General features: G+C 38.2%; 2 protein-coding genes across 3 annotated transcripts in view; both read left to right on the top strand.

Moving 5' to 3' along the window:
• fam78ab (family with sequence similarity 78 member Ab) overlaps positions 1-17,144 on the top strand; it is a 432,829-nt gene that overhangs the window by 414,294 nt on the left and 1,391 nt on the right. The window lies entirely within an intron of this gene.
• The window catches only part of LOC127435688 (G-protein-signaling modulator 1-like), a 43,716-nt gene that overhangs the window by 652 nt on the left and 25,920 nt on the right, over positions 1-17,144 (top strand). The window contains exon 1 of one of the 2 annotated variants that reach the window (XM_051689322.1): positions 16,847-16,995. The exons of the other annotated variant lie outside the window; for it this stretch is intronic. Coding sequence (XP_051545282.1) covers positions 16,847-16,995 — 149 coding nt within the window. Of the gene's footprint in view, positions 1-16,846; positions 16,996-17,144 lie in introns of those variants that run through there. 2 annotated transcript variants of the gene reach the window in all.

Consider the following 17,144-nt stretch of genomic DNA (forward strand, 5'->3'; position numbering starts at 1 on the left):
TTGATTTTGACTGCTTTTAGTACTATTGACTGAATAATGTGCTGGAATCATGCGTGATGATGGAAGGCTTGAACAGAAGAATTTACCTGCACGTGGAATGGTCGGTCTTTAACAAACTTTCCGACACCTTGCACTTTGTCAGACTGACAGTAGTGTTGTAATTGTCGAGGTGCGGTATGCTGTGGTGACTGCAGAGGGCATTGTGTGGATACTCTTTACATTAATGTTTTCTTTGTTAATCAATTACAAATGTGTTTGTTAATGACTACTAAGCCCTTAACAAATGCATTATAAACCATTCATATGTGGTGATAACAACATGCATAAAAAACTAAAGAGCCAAGAAAAAGGAGTCTGTGCTCCCTCTTGTTTTACCCCAGTGTTAAATTAAATAAATTTAATGAACAGACATTATTTTACATAGGCTAAGTACACTATGATTTTCATGATTTCAATGCTGATCAATCCCCCCACATGGGGAAAATTTGTTATAGCTTATTTAAGCTTATTTTGCTGAGTCAAGTGGCTTATTTTGGGCTTGTTTTTTTTTTTTGTTGTTTTTTTTTCAGACCAATTCGCTTGTTTATCTTGCAAGATCTGGCAAAACTAAAACTGGTATTTCACCAACCCTAAGCACAGAGTACTGTCATTTTTAAAAAGAACGTTATTAATCGTTCGTTTATTTCATTCTAACCAGTTACCATTTGGAGAGGATGCTCCGGAACAAAAAAGATAAAGTTTCTGCTCAAAATGAACCGAAAGGAATAACATTTCATTTTTAATCCCTGTTGCCAACATTAGAAACCTGTACATAAAGTTGAGTATGGTTTAATGGTCATCAGGCTTTATTATATGATATCTGCTGTGAATGAGCATGAAGAGCTGAAAAGTGTTTTTGCAGAGGACTTTAGGTAACTAGGACTAGGTAAGTTGGGACAGCACTCGGAGTAACACCATTCTTTTGACATCAACATGACAATGAAAGTGACAACACAAGTGAGTCAAGACATTACAGTCATGAATAGAAACACACATAATCCCTCCTCAATCTCACTATAATAATATATCTTTGCTGCATTGTGACATAAATTATGAATTAGGGCATTTTATGTTGTTGATTACTGTAAGTATGAATTAAGCATTTATATCATGCAAATAAAAATGCAATTGTATAAGACTTATTGGTCATTATTGAGCCCCTTTATAAACCCTGAACAAAGGAAAGATTAATGTAAAGTGTTACCGTCCGTTCACATTGTCACAACAAACAGTCACAGAATCACACAGAGGGTTTTGGGGGTCATATACTATATGGTCTTCTATTCTGAAGATCAAATGTTTGATTGTGAGTCAGAACGTCACAGCTCATCGTGATTGGACATGTGTTTATAGAGAGCTGTCTCCAGTGCAGCGAGTGTGATGTCACAGCAGTGAGTCATTGGCCTGAATGGAGTCTGTTCACTCAAATCATCATTCTTCAGCTTCATTCATTCTTGATGTCTATCAGTGTGACAGAAACACAGGAAAGAGTGCCATCCACATTCAGATGATCTAGAATTAATCATGAGAGAGTCTAGCCATTCACCACTTTATCAGCCATTTTTGCACTGACATTCAACCCCATAAACATACATCCCCTGAAACATTTTGAATGTAACAGGGTTGAAATAAAAATGATTCAACTTAGGATAAGTAATGATAAACAATAACTGGTACTTTGCACTGCTGTAATCACACATTCACAATCGTTTGGCTGTATCGTATCGTATCGTAAAGAAGTAATCACACTGCTTCAGAAACAAACTGAGACTAAAACCCAAGTCATATCCATACCTTACAGTTCCTGTCACCTCAGATCAAGATCAATATTATCATCATGTGTGTCTACTAATACTCAGTATACAGAGAGAATGGCCTCACTATCAAGCATTTCACATCAGATTTACACACAAATTTTCTTTCTATATGGGTTATTCTCAGGAAACAATGCCAGTTGTGCCTGGAAACTTTCATTATTTTGTTCTTTGTCTTTGTTTGATTATTTCATTTGAAAAGGTTACTATTGAACCATAGATGGATGCAAGCCCTACAATATTCAGATTGGTGCTCAACAAAGATGGCCAATTTTTAGCTATTACTTCAGATCCTAAATGTGCTCATAGCCTTGCAAAGTACCCATAGTTATTTGTTTTTATAACACTAAGCCTAACCCTAATGCACATTATTTCATCACTGTCACAGTACGTTTGGAATTAAGTATATAAAATGACAAACGTTCTGAATAATTTGAATATAAATCTGAATATAAGTATAAATCTCAAACATCCAGCAAATATTAGTGGATGTTTCCTTATATGAAAAAAAAAAAAAGAAGAAGAAATGAATCCATATCCAGACACTCCCCTGGAATTTCAGTATTAAAAGCCTTTACTAGAAAGGCTTACATCTTTAAAAAGCTCCTTTAATAAAGGATTTTAATTCTTGATTCATGCTTTCATCATATAGGGAAACATGCACTACTAATTTTATTTTTTATGTTTTTTTACATTTTGCATTTTAATTACCTGTGGCATTTTTTGAGTACCAGATACGCTCTTAGAAATAATTTCTTTTCAAACATTCAACTCTGTTACACTCCAGTTGTTTTGGGGTTGAACATTTGGGGGTTGAAGAAACAGTGCAAAAATGGCTTGTTCTATGTTAATATTTGTGTGCTTTGTGTCAAGTAATCATTGCGATTGCAACTCTGATTGCAATGATTGTTTTCCCCATAATAGAGTTGAACCATTGACCTTGAAATCAATATAATGAAATACTGACTGTGAGAGAAACTTTCCTCTGCTTCAACTATGTGGTAGAAAAGACTTTCAAGATGTCACTACCTATAATGTCAGATAGATCAAACTATTATTTTTAAATTGGCCCAGCATAACAGGGCTGAACAGAAAGTGCAAGGACAAAGACAAAGTCTGCATTTCCACAGAAAGTAAACCATAAAGCATTTTGGAAAAATTACATAGACAATAAAAGCATGATATTTTCAATTTTAATAAAAGCTAATTTTTTTAATTCTATGTGACTCATTAAAATGCAATGATTTTGAATGGGGATATGCAAATTGGCTGATATTCCAATGAAAAACAAACATTTACTATTAATGTTTTATTTTAAATAAATGAAATAACGTGACTCAGTATGCTTTTAATTTTATCAGTATTAAGTCATGGGGAACAAATGGCACCTCAGAATAACCCAAAGGCATGATAGATGTTTCTGTATCTTTAACTATTTTCTTAACTGTGTGCCAGTACTTAAGAGGATGAAATCAGCATTTCACAGTAACAGTAAGAAAGACTCATCTTCATGAATTAAACGAAGTGTGTAACTATATATATATATATATATATATACACACACACACACACACACACACACACACACACACACACACACACACACACACACACACATATGTTGGTGCAGCTATCCTTATGAGGACTCTCCATATACATAATTATTTTTATACTGTACGAACAATAGATTCTATACCCTCCCTACCCTTAAACCTAACCCTTACAAAAAACATTTTTACATTTAAAAAAAAAAAAAGAAAGAAAATAAAAACATTGTTTAGTATGTTTTTTAAGTGATTTGAATTATGTGGACACTAGAAATGTCCTCATAAACCACATTTATAGTCTCGGAAAGTGTCGTCTGAAATTAATTGTTTTGACTGAAATTGTGGCAAAAATTCTTGTTTGGTGTGCAAAGGCCTTAACCCTGTTGCTGCATTACAGTGTCATTTTTCCCCACAAACTGGAACATTCGTCAGGATTATGACACCCAGGAAGTGACATAATTTGGAACTTTTCTACAGTGTAGTGGGAAGACAAGTCAATCGACTCGACTTGCATTTATTTATTTTTTTTACACAAATTACAGTTTTGACTGCATTCATTCAACCCTGTTACATAAGTTATTGTAAGAAAAATTGATCAAAGAATTATTTCTGTTTATTACACGGCTCTTAGAAATACTCGATTATGACTGGTCAATAGCGCCATCTAGTGGTCTGATATTTCTGTGTAACAACCGCACATCCACGTATCAGACCGCTCAACCGGGTCTTGCAAGTCATCTTTCCTGCTTCTTGGATCACTGTGCGATCTCTACAAGTAAGCTAATATAAAGATTTAAACACAAATGAATGTTTCTTGTGCATTTATTTATTTGGCAAGTAGTCTTGTACTAAGATGGATAAAGAGCAGTCAGACGTTCATTAATTACAAAAAAAATAAAATAAACACCAACAGAACTCAGACGCAAACCGGAGGTGGAATTCAGTTGTTCAGTGATTTATTTATTCTCAGATAATTACATAATTTCAATGCAAATACATTTTTATTTTCATTTATTTGTTTATTTTGCAAATAGTCTTGTAATAGGCTGAATAATGAGGACACATACAGTACATATGGAGTTCATACATACTATACATATAACTCCCAAACTAGCATATGCTGAGTGATGGCTTAATTTTGGATACATTTGGAACCGTGTTAGTAATTTTTTTAAAGTAATTTTATACATTTTGAAATGTAATTGTTTAGTGCCAGAAAACACCAAAATGAAACAAATCTGTGTTTTAAAGTGTATTTAAATGTGTCTCAAATGTTGATAACAACATGATATGGACAAACAACATTTTCTGAAGCTTGAGCACCTTTTTCAGGCCTTGTTTTGTACCCTGTTCATGAAAAGTGTCCAGCACTAAATCAGAGGCAACAAAACTTCTACACTTTCTTTTCCCAATTAAACTGCTGACACGTTGACTTGCAGATTCTTTTTGGAGACTAGATGTGTAAGTCTGACTGAGTGAGGCATTTTTGTTTCCTTCAGTCTGTGTTGTTTTTCTGAGAGCTGCTTGACTGTGGCTTTAGGGAGGTGTTTAATTTGGCCAGTACACTAGTGTTCATATTCTTGGCTTTGACCTTACACATATTTAACTCTTTTACAGCCGACTTACAGTAAAAGGTTTCACACAGTTGAATACTACTGTCATTATCTTCCTCTGAGCTCATTTATCTTGCACTTGGATCACTTCACTTTATTTTGTTGTTTGCTGAATGTCAGTTTAGACACAGGCTGTGTACCGTATAGAATTCTTGGGTATTCCTTACTCCATATTGCCTACTATTTTTTTACATTTGTATGTGAAACAGCATGGAGTATGAAAAACATTTCATGTAGTAGTATGGTAGATACTACTTCTAGTCACATGACCTCATTACATTGCATGTTTACTTCAGCGAGTGGCATTCACAAGCTTGGAAATAAATATGGTTATTTTGCCATTTTTTTTTTTAAATATTGTATAATTTTTTGGTGGTCCAATCAAATAATGATTCAAGAAGATGATGTTAAAGAATTAAAGTTGATATTACTTTCATTAGATTTCACATACTGTGTATTGATATACTGTAGGATACAGTGTCAAGCAATGTGCTCTGTAGTATATTGAACATTTTGGCAAATGGGTTTTTACATCACCTGAATTTGAGTTGGTGGACAAACGTTTTTCTGATTAATAGTTTTTATTGATTCATACAATTGACAAAGAAAAGCAAAACATATATTCACAGAATCAACATTTAACCCACACTATTACTTGACATTTTTTAGAATCCTAGCCCACACGATCGATGGCGAGCTCTGCGCACTTTGCTAGTTTGTAATTCTTTTTGTGTCTTAAACTGGTGAGATTCGATACACCCTGCTACATAACTGCATAATCTACATAATCCTCAGCCTCTGGAGACATTAAAAGACACTTACGTGCTCAAGCTGATACCCCAGACAGGGCCGCAGACCAGGGACTCGGTTTGGACAGTGTGGCAGGAGAAATTCAATGTCAACTGTCCAGCATGTCGGTGATGCTGACGAAGGTCGTGGCAGACTTGGAGGATCTTGCTGTAATACGTCGATCGATTACTGCGATGGAGCTGAAATTCTCTGAGCTGGTTACAAGAATCGGGGACATTAAGAAATGGATCGATTATCTCGAGTCAACGGAGAGGGAATTAGCTGCTAATCCGCTAGCGACCAAAGTAGATTTGGAAAGCATTTGGGAAAAGTTGGAAGACCTTGGGAATCTTAATCGGTGAAACAATGTCCGTATTGTTGGAATTCCTGAGCATGAACAAGGCAGAGATATGGTAAAATCCTAGACAAGCTCTTTCCGAGTTTTCTCAACATAACAGGCCATAAGCTGGAAATCGAGTGAGCTCACAGGGTCCCGGTTTGGAGATCCGTGGAGGGAGACAGGCCCGATCAATTCTGGCCAAATTTCTGAGATCATCCGATAAAGATCTCATGTTACGCGAGGCAAGGAGTAAAGGAAGGCTTTCTTGGAAGAACAGCATTTTCTTTTTTCCAGACTTTGTGAATTCGACAAGAGAGAAACGTGATCGATTCAAGGAATGCAAGAAACTCTTACATCAATGGAAGGTCGCTTTTGCACTGATGTTCCCGGCCAAATTGAGAATAGATACTAAGGATGGCTGCAAAATATTTACATGCCCACAGCAAGCATTGTCCTTCACAAAAACATTGGAGTAAGCAAGCCATTTGGTGATTTTCATGTTGCTGCCGAGTGGACCGACTCACTGAACATACACTTGATTGTCTGAGGAAACCTTTTTGCTTCTTTTTGTTTCTTTTTGTGCTGGTTCCGCCTAGCGGCTGGAGTTTGTTTTGTGGAATAACACTCCTTTTTATTATTATTATTATTAACCTTTATTTAACCAGGAAAGTCTCTTGAGATTACAAATCAACTTTTCAAGAGCATCCTGGCCAAGATAGGCAACAGCAAGTCATTTCACAGTTACAAACAGACAACATAAAACAAATAAAAAGTCAGAAAATACAATCAAAAACCTAACAACACTAATTAAAAACACTGACAGGACAAAGAATCAGTCCCAAAAGCTTTCATCAATGACTTAAAAACACTTAGTGGGACAAGTTTTTCCATTTTTAGGCTACCTTGTAAGGCATTCCAAGCCGATGGAGCAGAGTACATAAAATCCCTTTTGCCAAGATTAGTTCTAGCATTAGGGACAGTTAGTAAAATAAGGTCCTGTGACCAAAGTGATTAACAGCTACTTTTAAAAATAATAAAAATGCACAAATAAGACGGGAGAAACCTCAGAATGGCTTTATAGATAAAAATATGCCAGTGACCGTCCTTCGGGACAGTGTGTGGGTGAATCTGCACGTTCTTTGTGTTTATGCCTCCTATTGGCTGGAGTTTATTTTGTGGAGTATTCTTTGCAGGACATTGGAAGGATTAGGTCACACTTCTGAACAGCCGGCTCACTGAACATTCGTTTGACTGTCCGAGGAAACTTTTTTTTTTTTTTTTGTGCTGGTTCCGCTACAGGCTGGAGTTTGTTTTGTGAAGGATCGCACCTTCGGGGGAGTTATGTGAAGGAATCTACATGTTCGTTGTGTCTGTTCTGCCTGTTGGCTGGAGTTTGTGTTATAGATTTTCTTCTGTTATGTAATTCTGTCTCACAAAATTTGTACAGAAGCACCGGACTTGAGCACTCCGACGGCAAAGTTGTCATGGGGACTCTCATACTGAGGGGACTGTTTGAGTGTAGAGGGATGGACGCCGGTTGGCGCTGACATACACGGGGTTAATGCGCACATTTTTCTTTTTTCTGTTTGTTTGTTTCGGGGGGAAGTTCGGGGTTTGACTCTTGCACTTATGTTGGAATGTGGTCTTTATAATTTTATTTTTGACACAATCTATATTTTCTTATATGTCAAAATGTCAGTTGTTAATATGATTGAATTGTCTCTCTCCACATGGAATGTGAATGGGTTGGGGCACCCCATAAAAAGAAGGAAGGTAATTTCTTTTCTTAAACGAAGGAAATATGAGATAGTGTTTCTTCAAGAAACGCATCTTTCCCTGCAGGAAGCTGAACAATTTGGGAAGATATGGGGTAGACATATTTTCTTTAGTGCTGGCTCAAGTAAGAGCAGGGGAGTCATTACATTGATAAGTAAACAAATCTTGAAGGGATGTTGCAAGCCGCTGGCACCCCTCATTATATAATATTGGGAGGAGACTATAATCTTTTGATGGACTCAGTCCTTGATAATAGTGAAGCAAAAGTGTGTAAGCCCCCTAGAGTAACATTGATGCTTCACAGGATTTGTAAAATTCTTGGTCTTACAGATGTTTGGAGATTTTTAAACCTATCTGGTAGGGACTATACATTTATTTCATCATTTTTTCTATATCTATCTAAGTCCCTCATTTCTTCTGTTGTTGATTGCTCAATTGGAAACATCTTAGTCTCAGATCACGCCCTGGTGAGTTTAGAGGTGTTGCCTCATATGGAGAAAAATAAATCATATAGTTGGTGCTTTAATGTATTCCTTTAGCAAAATCCTGATTTCCAACAAATGTTAAAGGCTGAAATCAATGTTTATATGGAGACCAACTGGTCCTCAGTATCCTCTGTGGGCATGGCTTGGGAGGCACTTAAGGCAGTTCTTTGGGGTCGGATCATACAGTATGCCTCATTCATCAAATAATCCAATGCACGAGATCTTGTGGAGTTGGAAGGGAATATTAAAAGTGCTGAGGCAGAGCTGAAGTGCCAAATGTCGTCTGATGGCCTCAGAGAATTGACCCAATTGAAATACAGATATAATACTTTTTTGTCGTGGAAGGTTGAGTTTTGAATATTCAGGGCAAGTCTTTTTCTACCATTCCCTCAGTGAAATCTGCTGGAGGTAAATATTTACCTCGCCCATTGATATTAATAATGCTTTTAAAGAATTCTATCATGATCTTTATAGTTCCACATCTTCGTCTACCGATGAAGATATTAGAAACTTTGTGGAACCATTAGAACTCCCTAAACTGATAACTGGGCAAAAAAATTCTCTTGATTCTGAGATAACCTTGGAGAAGCTTGGCTAGGTAATTAAGGCCTTGCCTACAGGCAAGGCTCTGGGGCCAGATGGTTTTGCCGCTGAATTTTTTAGGTCTTATGCTACAGAACTGGCTCCACATTTGTTAGAAGTTTATACGGAACCATTAAAGAATGGAAAGCTTCCACCAACCATGACACAAGCCCGGATCAGTCTGATTCTTAAAAAGGACAAAGATGAATGTAAGAGTTACCTTCCAATTTCCCTGATCAAGCTAGATGTAAAAATATTGTCAAAAATTCTGGCTATCCGATTAAGTAAAGTTATGACATCTCTTTATACTTACAGATCAGGTGGGCTTTATTATTATCTGATAAAATTAGGCATTTCATCAAAATCATGTAGGCAGTGGCAAATGATCAGACTCCGGTCGCGGCCATCTCACTTGACGCCGAAAAGGCGTTTGATATGGTAGAATGGGATTATCTTTTTAAGATTTTGGAAATATATGCATTCGGGAATACTTTTATTGGATGGATTAAGTTCCTTTATAGACACCCGGTAGCGGCAGTACAAACAAATGGACTAATTTAAGATTATTTTACTCTGGATAGAGGCACCCAGCAAGGTTGCCCTCTTTCCTCATTATTGTTCTGTCTTGCCCTGGAACCATTAGCAGCCGCGATAAGAAAGGAGGATCATTTTCCAGGGGTGATGGCGAGAGGTGTGGCGCATAAGCTTCTGCTATACGCAAATTATATTTTATTATTCGTCTCTGACCCTTCTAGATCTATACCTTGCCTCCACAGAATTATTAATTCCTTTTCTAAGTTCTCGGGATACAGAGTTAATTGGTCTAAATCTGAAGCTTTGGCTCTGACAGCATACTGCCCAATAATGGCTTTTCAGCCAGGCACCTTCCTGTGGCCCAAACAGGGTATTAAGTATTTGGGTATATAATTCCCAGCAAATCTGTGTGATTTAGAGTTAATTTTGACCCTTTAATAAAAAAGGTTTTCGAGCGATGTGGGCAGGTGGGCTTCATTACATTTATCGATGATTAGGAAGGTTAATGTTATTAAAATGAATTGTATTCCAAAATTCAACTACCTGCTACAGTCTCTCCCTATAGATGTTCCCCTCTCTTATTTCAAGCAATTTGATAGCATAGCAAAGTCCTTCATTTGGAATGGGAAACATCCAAATTACATTTCAGTAAGCTGCATAGGCTGATTGATAAAGGTGGGCTAGGTCTACCCAAGATTTTGTTTTATTATTATGCTGTGGCAGGGTGGAGGGCGGGGCTGGGCCATGATTCCGCACACCCGGCCCCTAATTAGGCTGATTAAGCCTGAGAGGGATAAAGGCGACCGGAGACAGCAGTGTGACAGAGAGAGAGTTACGGGCAGCTGCCTGACACCTGTGTGTGTTTGTCTTTTTGCTTAAGTTTATTATTAAAATATTATTTATATTTTTAAGCCGGTTCTCACCTCCTTTCCATTGAACTGTGTTACACTGGTGCCGCAACCTGGGAAGGAGAAGAGATGTACCATAGTAGAGTCCTCGCCACTACCATCCACCCCAATGGAGCAGCCTCCTCCTCCATCCGCCGGGGGACAGAACGGCCGCCGACCGCGAGGGGAGGAGGGGCTCATAGCCGACCGCCGGGGGTGGTCAGGGCCGCTTCCAGAGGCGGAGGAGACCCCTACCAGCTGCTAAAACGTGGCGGGGTCAGAGAACAACCGACCACGAGCGGGGAGGGTTACTAGAGGGTGGTGGAGTGGCTGAGGACCAGGCTACGGCATATCAGAGAACCGGCGAGTAAATATTTTTTTCTTCTCTATCTCTCCCGCTGCCACTCCGCGTTGGCCTTTCCCTGTCTTTTTAAATATGATTTAGTTTTCAGTTGGTATTATCACTGTTACAGTGTGTAAGTACCGTGTTTTTTTTTTTGTTTTGTTATTATTGTTGTTTCCCTCCCCTTGTCCCCTCCCATATCCAGGAAGAGGGGGATGACCTCCTGGCAGACGGGGCTGGAAAAAAATGTCAAAAGATTCCAAATATCTGTAAGACCAAGATTTTTACACATCCTGTGAAGCATCACTGTTGCTCTAGGGGGCTTGCACACTTTTGCTTCACTATGATCAAGGACTGAGTCCATCAAAAGATTAAAGTCTCCTCCCAACATTATATCATGAGGGGTACCAGCGACTTGCAACATCCCTTCAAGATCTATAAAAAAGCCTAAATACTGCATAAATATTCACCAAAATAAGACTTTGTCTCTGAATTTCAGCTAAAACAATAATGACTCTTCCTAATTTATCTTTACTCTGTTTGAGACATTTGACTTGTAGATGTTTACTTATCAGTGTAATGACTCCCCTGCTCTTACTTGAGCCAGCACTATAAAAAAAATGCCCACCCCATATCTTTCCAAATTTTTCAGCTTCCTGTGGGGAAAAGTGTGTTTCTTGAAGAAACACTATATCATATTTCTTACACTTAAGAAGAGAAATAGCCATTCCATGTGGAGAGAGACAATCCACTCATATTAACATTTGACATTTTCACATAAAAATAGATTGTGTGTCAAAAACAGAATTATAAAGACCACATTCCAACATTAGTGCAACAGACAAACCCCGAACATTCCCCAGAACCATACAAGCAGAAAACAAATTACAGTACAAATTTACATATTGCATGACAGCGCCAACTGATGTCCATCCCTCCAAACTCAAACCGTCCATGTACGCCTACGGGAGCCCAGTGACAACTTTGCCGTCGGATTGCTCAAGTCTGGTGTTTCTATACACAAATTTTGTGAGACAGAATTACACAGCAAAAGACAATCAATAAAACAAACTCCAGCCAATAGGCAGAATAAACACAAAGAGTGTGTAGCTTCATCCTTAAAACTGTCCTAAAGGTGAATTATTCTACAAAACAAACTCCAGCCACTAGGCAGAACCAGCACTAAAAGAGCAGATTCTTCAGACAGTCAAACGAATTTTCAGTGAGCCGGTCCATTCGGCTGCAACATGAGTGCAAGCAAATGACTTACTCCAATGACTTAGCCAGAAATACTCCACAAAATAAATTCCAGCCAATATGCGGACTAAGCACAAAGAGCGTGTAGATTCATCCACAAAACTGTCCCGAAGGTGTGTTGCTCTACAAAATAAACTCCAGCTGCTAGGCAGAACCAGCACAAAAAGAGTGCGCAGAATCTTCAAACAGTCAAGCAAATGTTCAGTGAGCCGGTCCATTCGCCTGCAATGTGAGTACCACAACGCGAGTTACTCACTCCATTGACTTTATGAAGGACATCGCTTGCTGTGGGCATGTGAATGTTTTACGGCCATCATTAGCATCTATTCTCAATTTGGCCGGGAATATCAGTGCAAAAGTGATCTTCCGTTGATGTAAAAGTTTCTTGCATTTCTTGAACCAATCACGTTTCTCTCGTGGTGTTCGCAAAGTCTGGGAACAAGAAAGTGCTGTGGTTCTTCCAATAAAGCCTTTCTTTACACCTCGCCTCAAGTAACACAAGATCTTTATCAGATGATCTCAGAAATTTGGCCAGAATTGATCGGGGCCGGTCTCCCTCCACGGATCGCCAAGCCGGAACCATGTGAGCTCGCTCAATTTCCAGCTTATGGCCTGCTATGTTGAGCAGACTCGGAAAGAGCCTATCCAGGAATTCCACCATATCCTGTCCCTCCACTCCCTCAGGGACCCCCACGATACGGATGTTATTCCACTGGCTACGGGATTCCATGTCCTCCAACTTCTCCCAGACATGCTCCAAATCCACCTTGGTCGCTAGCGGATTAGCAGATAATTCCATCTCCGATGACTCCAGATAATCGATCCGTTTCTCAACAACCCCCACTCTTGTGACCACATCAGTAAATTTAGCCTCCATGGCAGTGATCGATCGACGTATCACAGTAAGATCCTCCAAGTCAGCAACGACCTTCGTCAGCATTGCCGACATGTTCAACATCTTTCACCGCATTTCCCGCACTTCCTGAACCAAATCGACTCCCTGGCTCGGGGCCTGCTCAGGAGCGTCAGCTTGAGCACGTAAGTGTCTTTTAATGTCTCCAGAGCCCGAGTATTTTGAATTCTTTAACATATTGTCCTCCTAGAACAGTTATGGAACAGAGTGTAGTTTATCTCACCGGTTTATATCATAAAAGGTATTAAAACTAGCAAAGTGCGCAGAGCTCACCGTTCACACGTCCGATCCTCGCATGGTGTCACGTGACCTCCCACAAACCTTTTTCAAATCTGAATAATTTTGAAAATCAAATTGTCTCACTGCTTATTAAGATACAGTAAAGAAATAATAAAGATTACTCCAAATTACTTTTGCCAGCACTACTTTTTTTTCTTTCTTTTTTTTTTTCAAGAATGTTTAGCTTTTAATGAGACTTTTATTAAAAAAAAAACAAAAAAAAAAACATTATTCTTCCTGTCTCTGGACACTTGCACCACTTAGACATTTTTTACTTCAAGTCCCAGAAACAATATTGGACTTTGGATTCAGAAATTGAAAACATGTTCATCATAGGACAGGTACATTACAAGTAGAAAAAAAGAAAAGAAGAAACAATGCCATGTCATTGTCTCAAATGTAGTAGATCAGGGTTCCCCAATTAGTTTTCAACAAGGGCCAAATTCTGTCAGCAATACAAATCTAAAGGCCACCGCCCTCGATGTTATGACAAAATATTTGTTCTGATTCTTTTATTATTATTATGATTATTGTTTTTATAGCTTTTGTTGTTAAAAGAGTCACAACATAAATATTCTGATTTTTTTATTAGTTTTATTAGTTCTTTTTCTCATATTAGTAGCCTGTTATATTTATTCAAACAATTATGAAAAAAAAATGTATACTGTACTATACATGTTATTCTTAATGTGCACTATTCCATGTGTATTTGTATCACCGAACCTTATGTTATATTATCCAGGCATTAATCCAGACATTATAAAAAGAGTAGTTGGCTTCAGGAGTCCGTTTGGAATATACTCGTGGCCAGGGGCATAGCAGTCATTTTAATGTCAGGGGCACAGAGCTGTCAGTAGCTGGCTCCCACAGACCCAACACTTACAGTGCAGTATTAATATATTACAGTATATATTAATATATACATATGATCTAAGTATTATATTAATATATACATATTATTTACTTTTTATATTTGTAGTATTTTAAAGATTCAAGTAATGCAAAATAATTGCAAGGTTTTGCAAAATTAGCTGCAAAAATAAAGGGCATCTTGTGGAGCACTTGCTTCTGGTTCACACATGACAATAAAAGACTGAGCACAAGCTGGTCCTGAATAAAATATTTAATCAATTACAATAATGACAACTGTGCATGTGCACAATTTTATTTTTTACTCTGTGCTGGTGCATTGTGGGATTTAAATGTATCCAAGTGGCTCGAGTGTTTTGACTAAGTTCACCAAAATTCGTTCAGATCCATTTAATGATTCAGTGACCATTTCTGGTAATGCCAGAAGGTGACAAATGAGTGACTTGTGTGAAATTAGTTAGTCACTGAATCAATGATAAAAAGAAAATTGTAATCTTTTAAAATTTGTATGTCTACAGACCTACAAAGAGACTTTAGTAGAGAATTTAAGCATTATAATAACAAAGCAGATCTATCATTTCCCTGCAGTGAGCTGTTAAGCATGACTTTTATCAAAAGACAATAATAACAGTCTTATAATAATTATAATGAGTTTCAATAACGTTCATACATTTTCATGTATAAAAATGTGTGTCTACGTACTATTAACGTCAGTAAAATACATGTGTTCTAAGAAGCAGATCTATCTTTTTTCCTGCAGTTTGTCGACTGCACACCAGCATAGATGTAAAAAAACAGGAGCTGATATTAAAAATAGCTTTGCATATTTAACACAGATCTAGTAATCTGCTTAAATTGGCAAAAACAACCCAAAAAAAAAAAAAAAAAAAAGAGCTGTCAGTTAAGCCAACAACTGATTAAGCAGTAAGGGAAGGCAGTAAGTCAGCTGCCTACGTTTTTGGATATAGCCCAAGACTTCAGCTCGGGGCAAACATTTGTCTCTTGTGGGCGGCCTATTGAGGAACCCTGTAGTAGGTCATCCATGGAATTTGCATACTGTGCACACTACATAGTGCACACTACCTTCTATTATAGTAAGTAGGTTATTTGGTAGTAAACAACACATGATCTCAGATTGAGTTATATACTGTATTGTGTATAAACTTAAACTCATCTTTAATCCCAGTTGCTCCAAATCTCATTTGCTGTAATTCCAGATTACCAGATAATAATCTACAACCCCATTAGAAAGAGCAGCTAAGTCTGTCTTATTAACCAATGAAATGCAGCCAACACACATTTTATTTGACAAATGTACAATTTTGAAAATGATATAAAATCATTTAAAAAAAAAAAAAAATCTAATTGCCCCTAAATTCTTCAACACTCCATCATCTCTGATGACCTACACACTTGACTTCATAAGTGTGATGAAGTGTCCTAGTTATGGTGCTGGTTTGATGTTGTTCGTGTGTGATACTGCCACAGGTTTTAAATATTTATGCGGGATCTCGGCCTTTAACTTAATTGAGGGCCTGAGGTTGTGATGTGCTGTGAAGCGACATTAGACGGGTGACATGCACACACTTCTGCTGCTGAGATCAAACGTGTGCATGTCAGTGAAATGATGGCCTTTCTGTGAGCGCATGTCAACACGGCCAGCGCATTCGGTGACACGCTCTTCCTGCTACCTGCAAAGCCTCTCTTAGTGTGCCAGACATCCAATTTACTGTGAAGACTTACAGAAACTACTCGAATAAAGAGTCACTTGTGCAATTGTAGTATGTGGACACCCCTCACACCAACAGGTGCATACAATCAAGCAATCAGACATGCAATCTCTTTAGACAAACATTTTAAATTATTCTGTTCCAGCAGAACAATGTCTCTGTGCACACAGCGAGACAAAGAAATTATTTAGTGTGTCAGGTGTGGAAGAACTCGACTGTCCTGCACTGTCCAGACCTGAAACTCATTGAACACATTTGAGCCCATCATCACTCAACATCAGTGTCTTACCTCACTGATGCTCTTGTGTCTGAATGAGAGCAAATCACTAAAGCCATGTTCAAAATGTAGTGGAAAGCTGAACTGGAACACCCTGGTTTGGTTTGTAGTAGTCTCAATCTTGGCCAAATCTCTGTTTGAATGAGGACAAAAAAACTTCCATTTGAGACCAATGCACTCATCTTATGCATGCAATTTTGCATGTCAAAATCACAATAATGTTGTCCAAACTTGTCCTCAAAGTCTGAAGCTTGGTGCATTTCAATGGGATGTTATTGTCATGTCCGTGACCTGTGTTTGAGCTCTTCGGGTCAGCAGGAACAGGATTATCCGTGTCCTTCAGGAGAATTAGGACAGATTCCTCCTCTCGTTGGGGCATTTGTGCTGCCGTCTCACTGTCATCATCGAGGACTTGTCTCTTTCATTCAAACTGCATTATACAAGCAGTTTTCCTGTGCTTGATATTGGAACTTAGAGGGAAGTTTCTTGTATTGGTGAGTCCAGCGCTCATGTTGCTTTATGGATCTAACTTTAATCTGAAGTCTCGTTTTTGCCCTTGAGGATTTTTAAACTGATGTTGGGAAGTACCAATGTTCCTGAATGCTCTAAATCTTCAGTTTGGTTGTTAAATTGGACTTTCATTTGAAAGACAATATTCTCTTTACAGCAAGCTGCTGAAACTGATGGAATATGATTTTGAAGATCAGTCCTGTTTGAAGTGACATCTAAAAAACCATCTCCATCAGGTTTTGTAAAATTGTGTTGTGAATCATGTCAACTGAAGCGTTTCCTCTGAGTGGAGCCCAGATAGCCGTGTGTCGTCTGGTTCATCAGGGCCCCCGACCGCAGGCGACGCTGAGGCCCCTGAACATGGAGCTTGGGGTGTATGTTGAAAAGACTCGCACCAAACCAAAATGCAGGTACATGTGGACGCTTCACAGATGGCTGTTTCTGTAATCCTATCTAGACTAGATAATAAGATGATTAATCTACAGCAAGCCAACACAAACTAGCAATATTAGCAATATGTGTTTATGTATAAAATAGTACGTGTAATGACAGTGTTGAA

Source organism: Myxocyprinus asiaticus, chromosome 4, assembly GCF_019703515.2.
Source record: "Myxocyprinus asiaticus isolate MX2 ecotype Aquarium Trade chromosome 4, UBuf_Myxa_2, whole genome shotgun sequence".
In the NCBI taxonomy this organism is placed as follows: Eukaryota; Metazoa; Chordata; class Actinopteri; order Cypriniformes; family Catostomidae; genus Myxocyprinus; species Myxocyprinus asiaticus.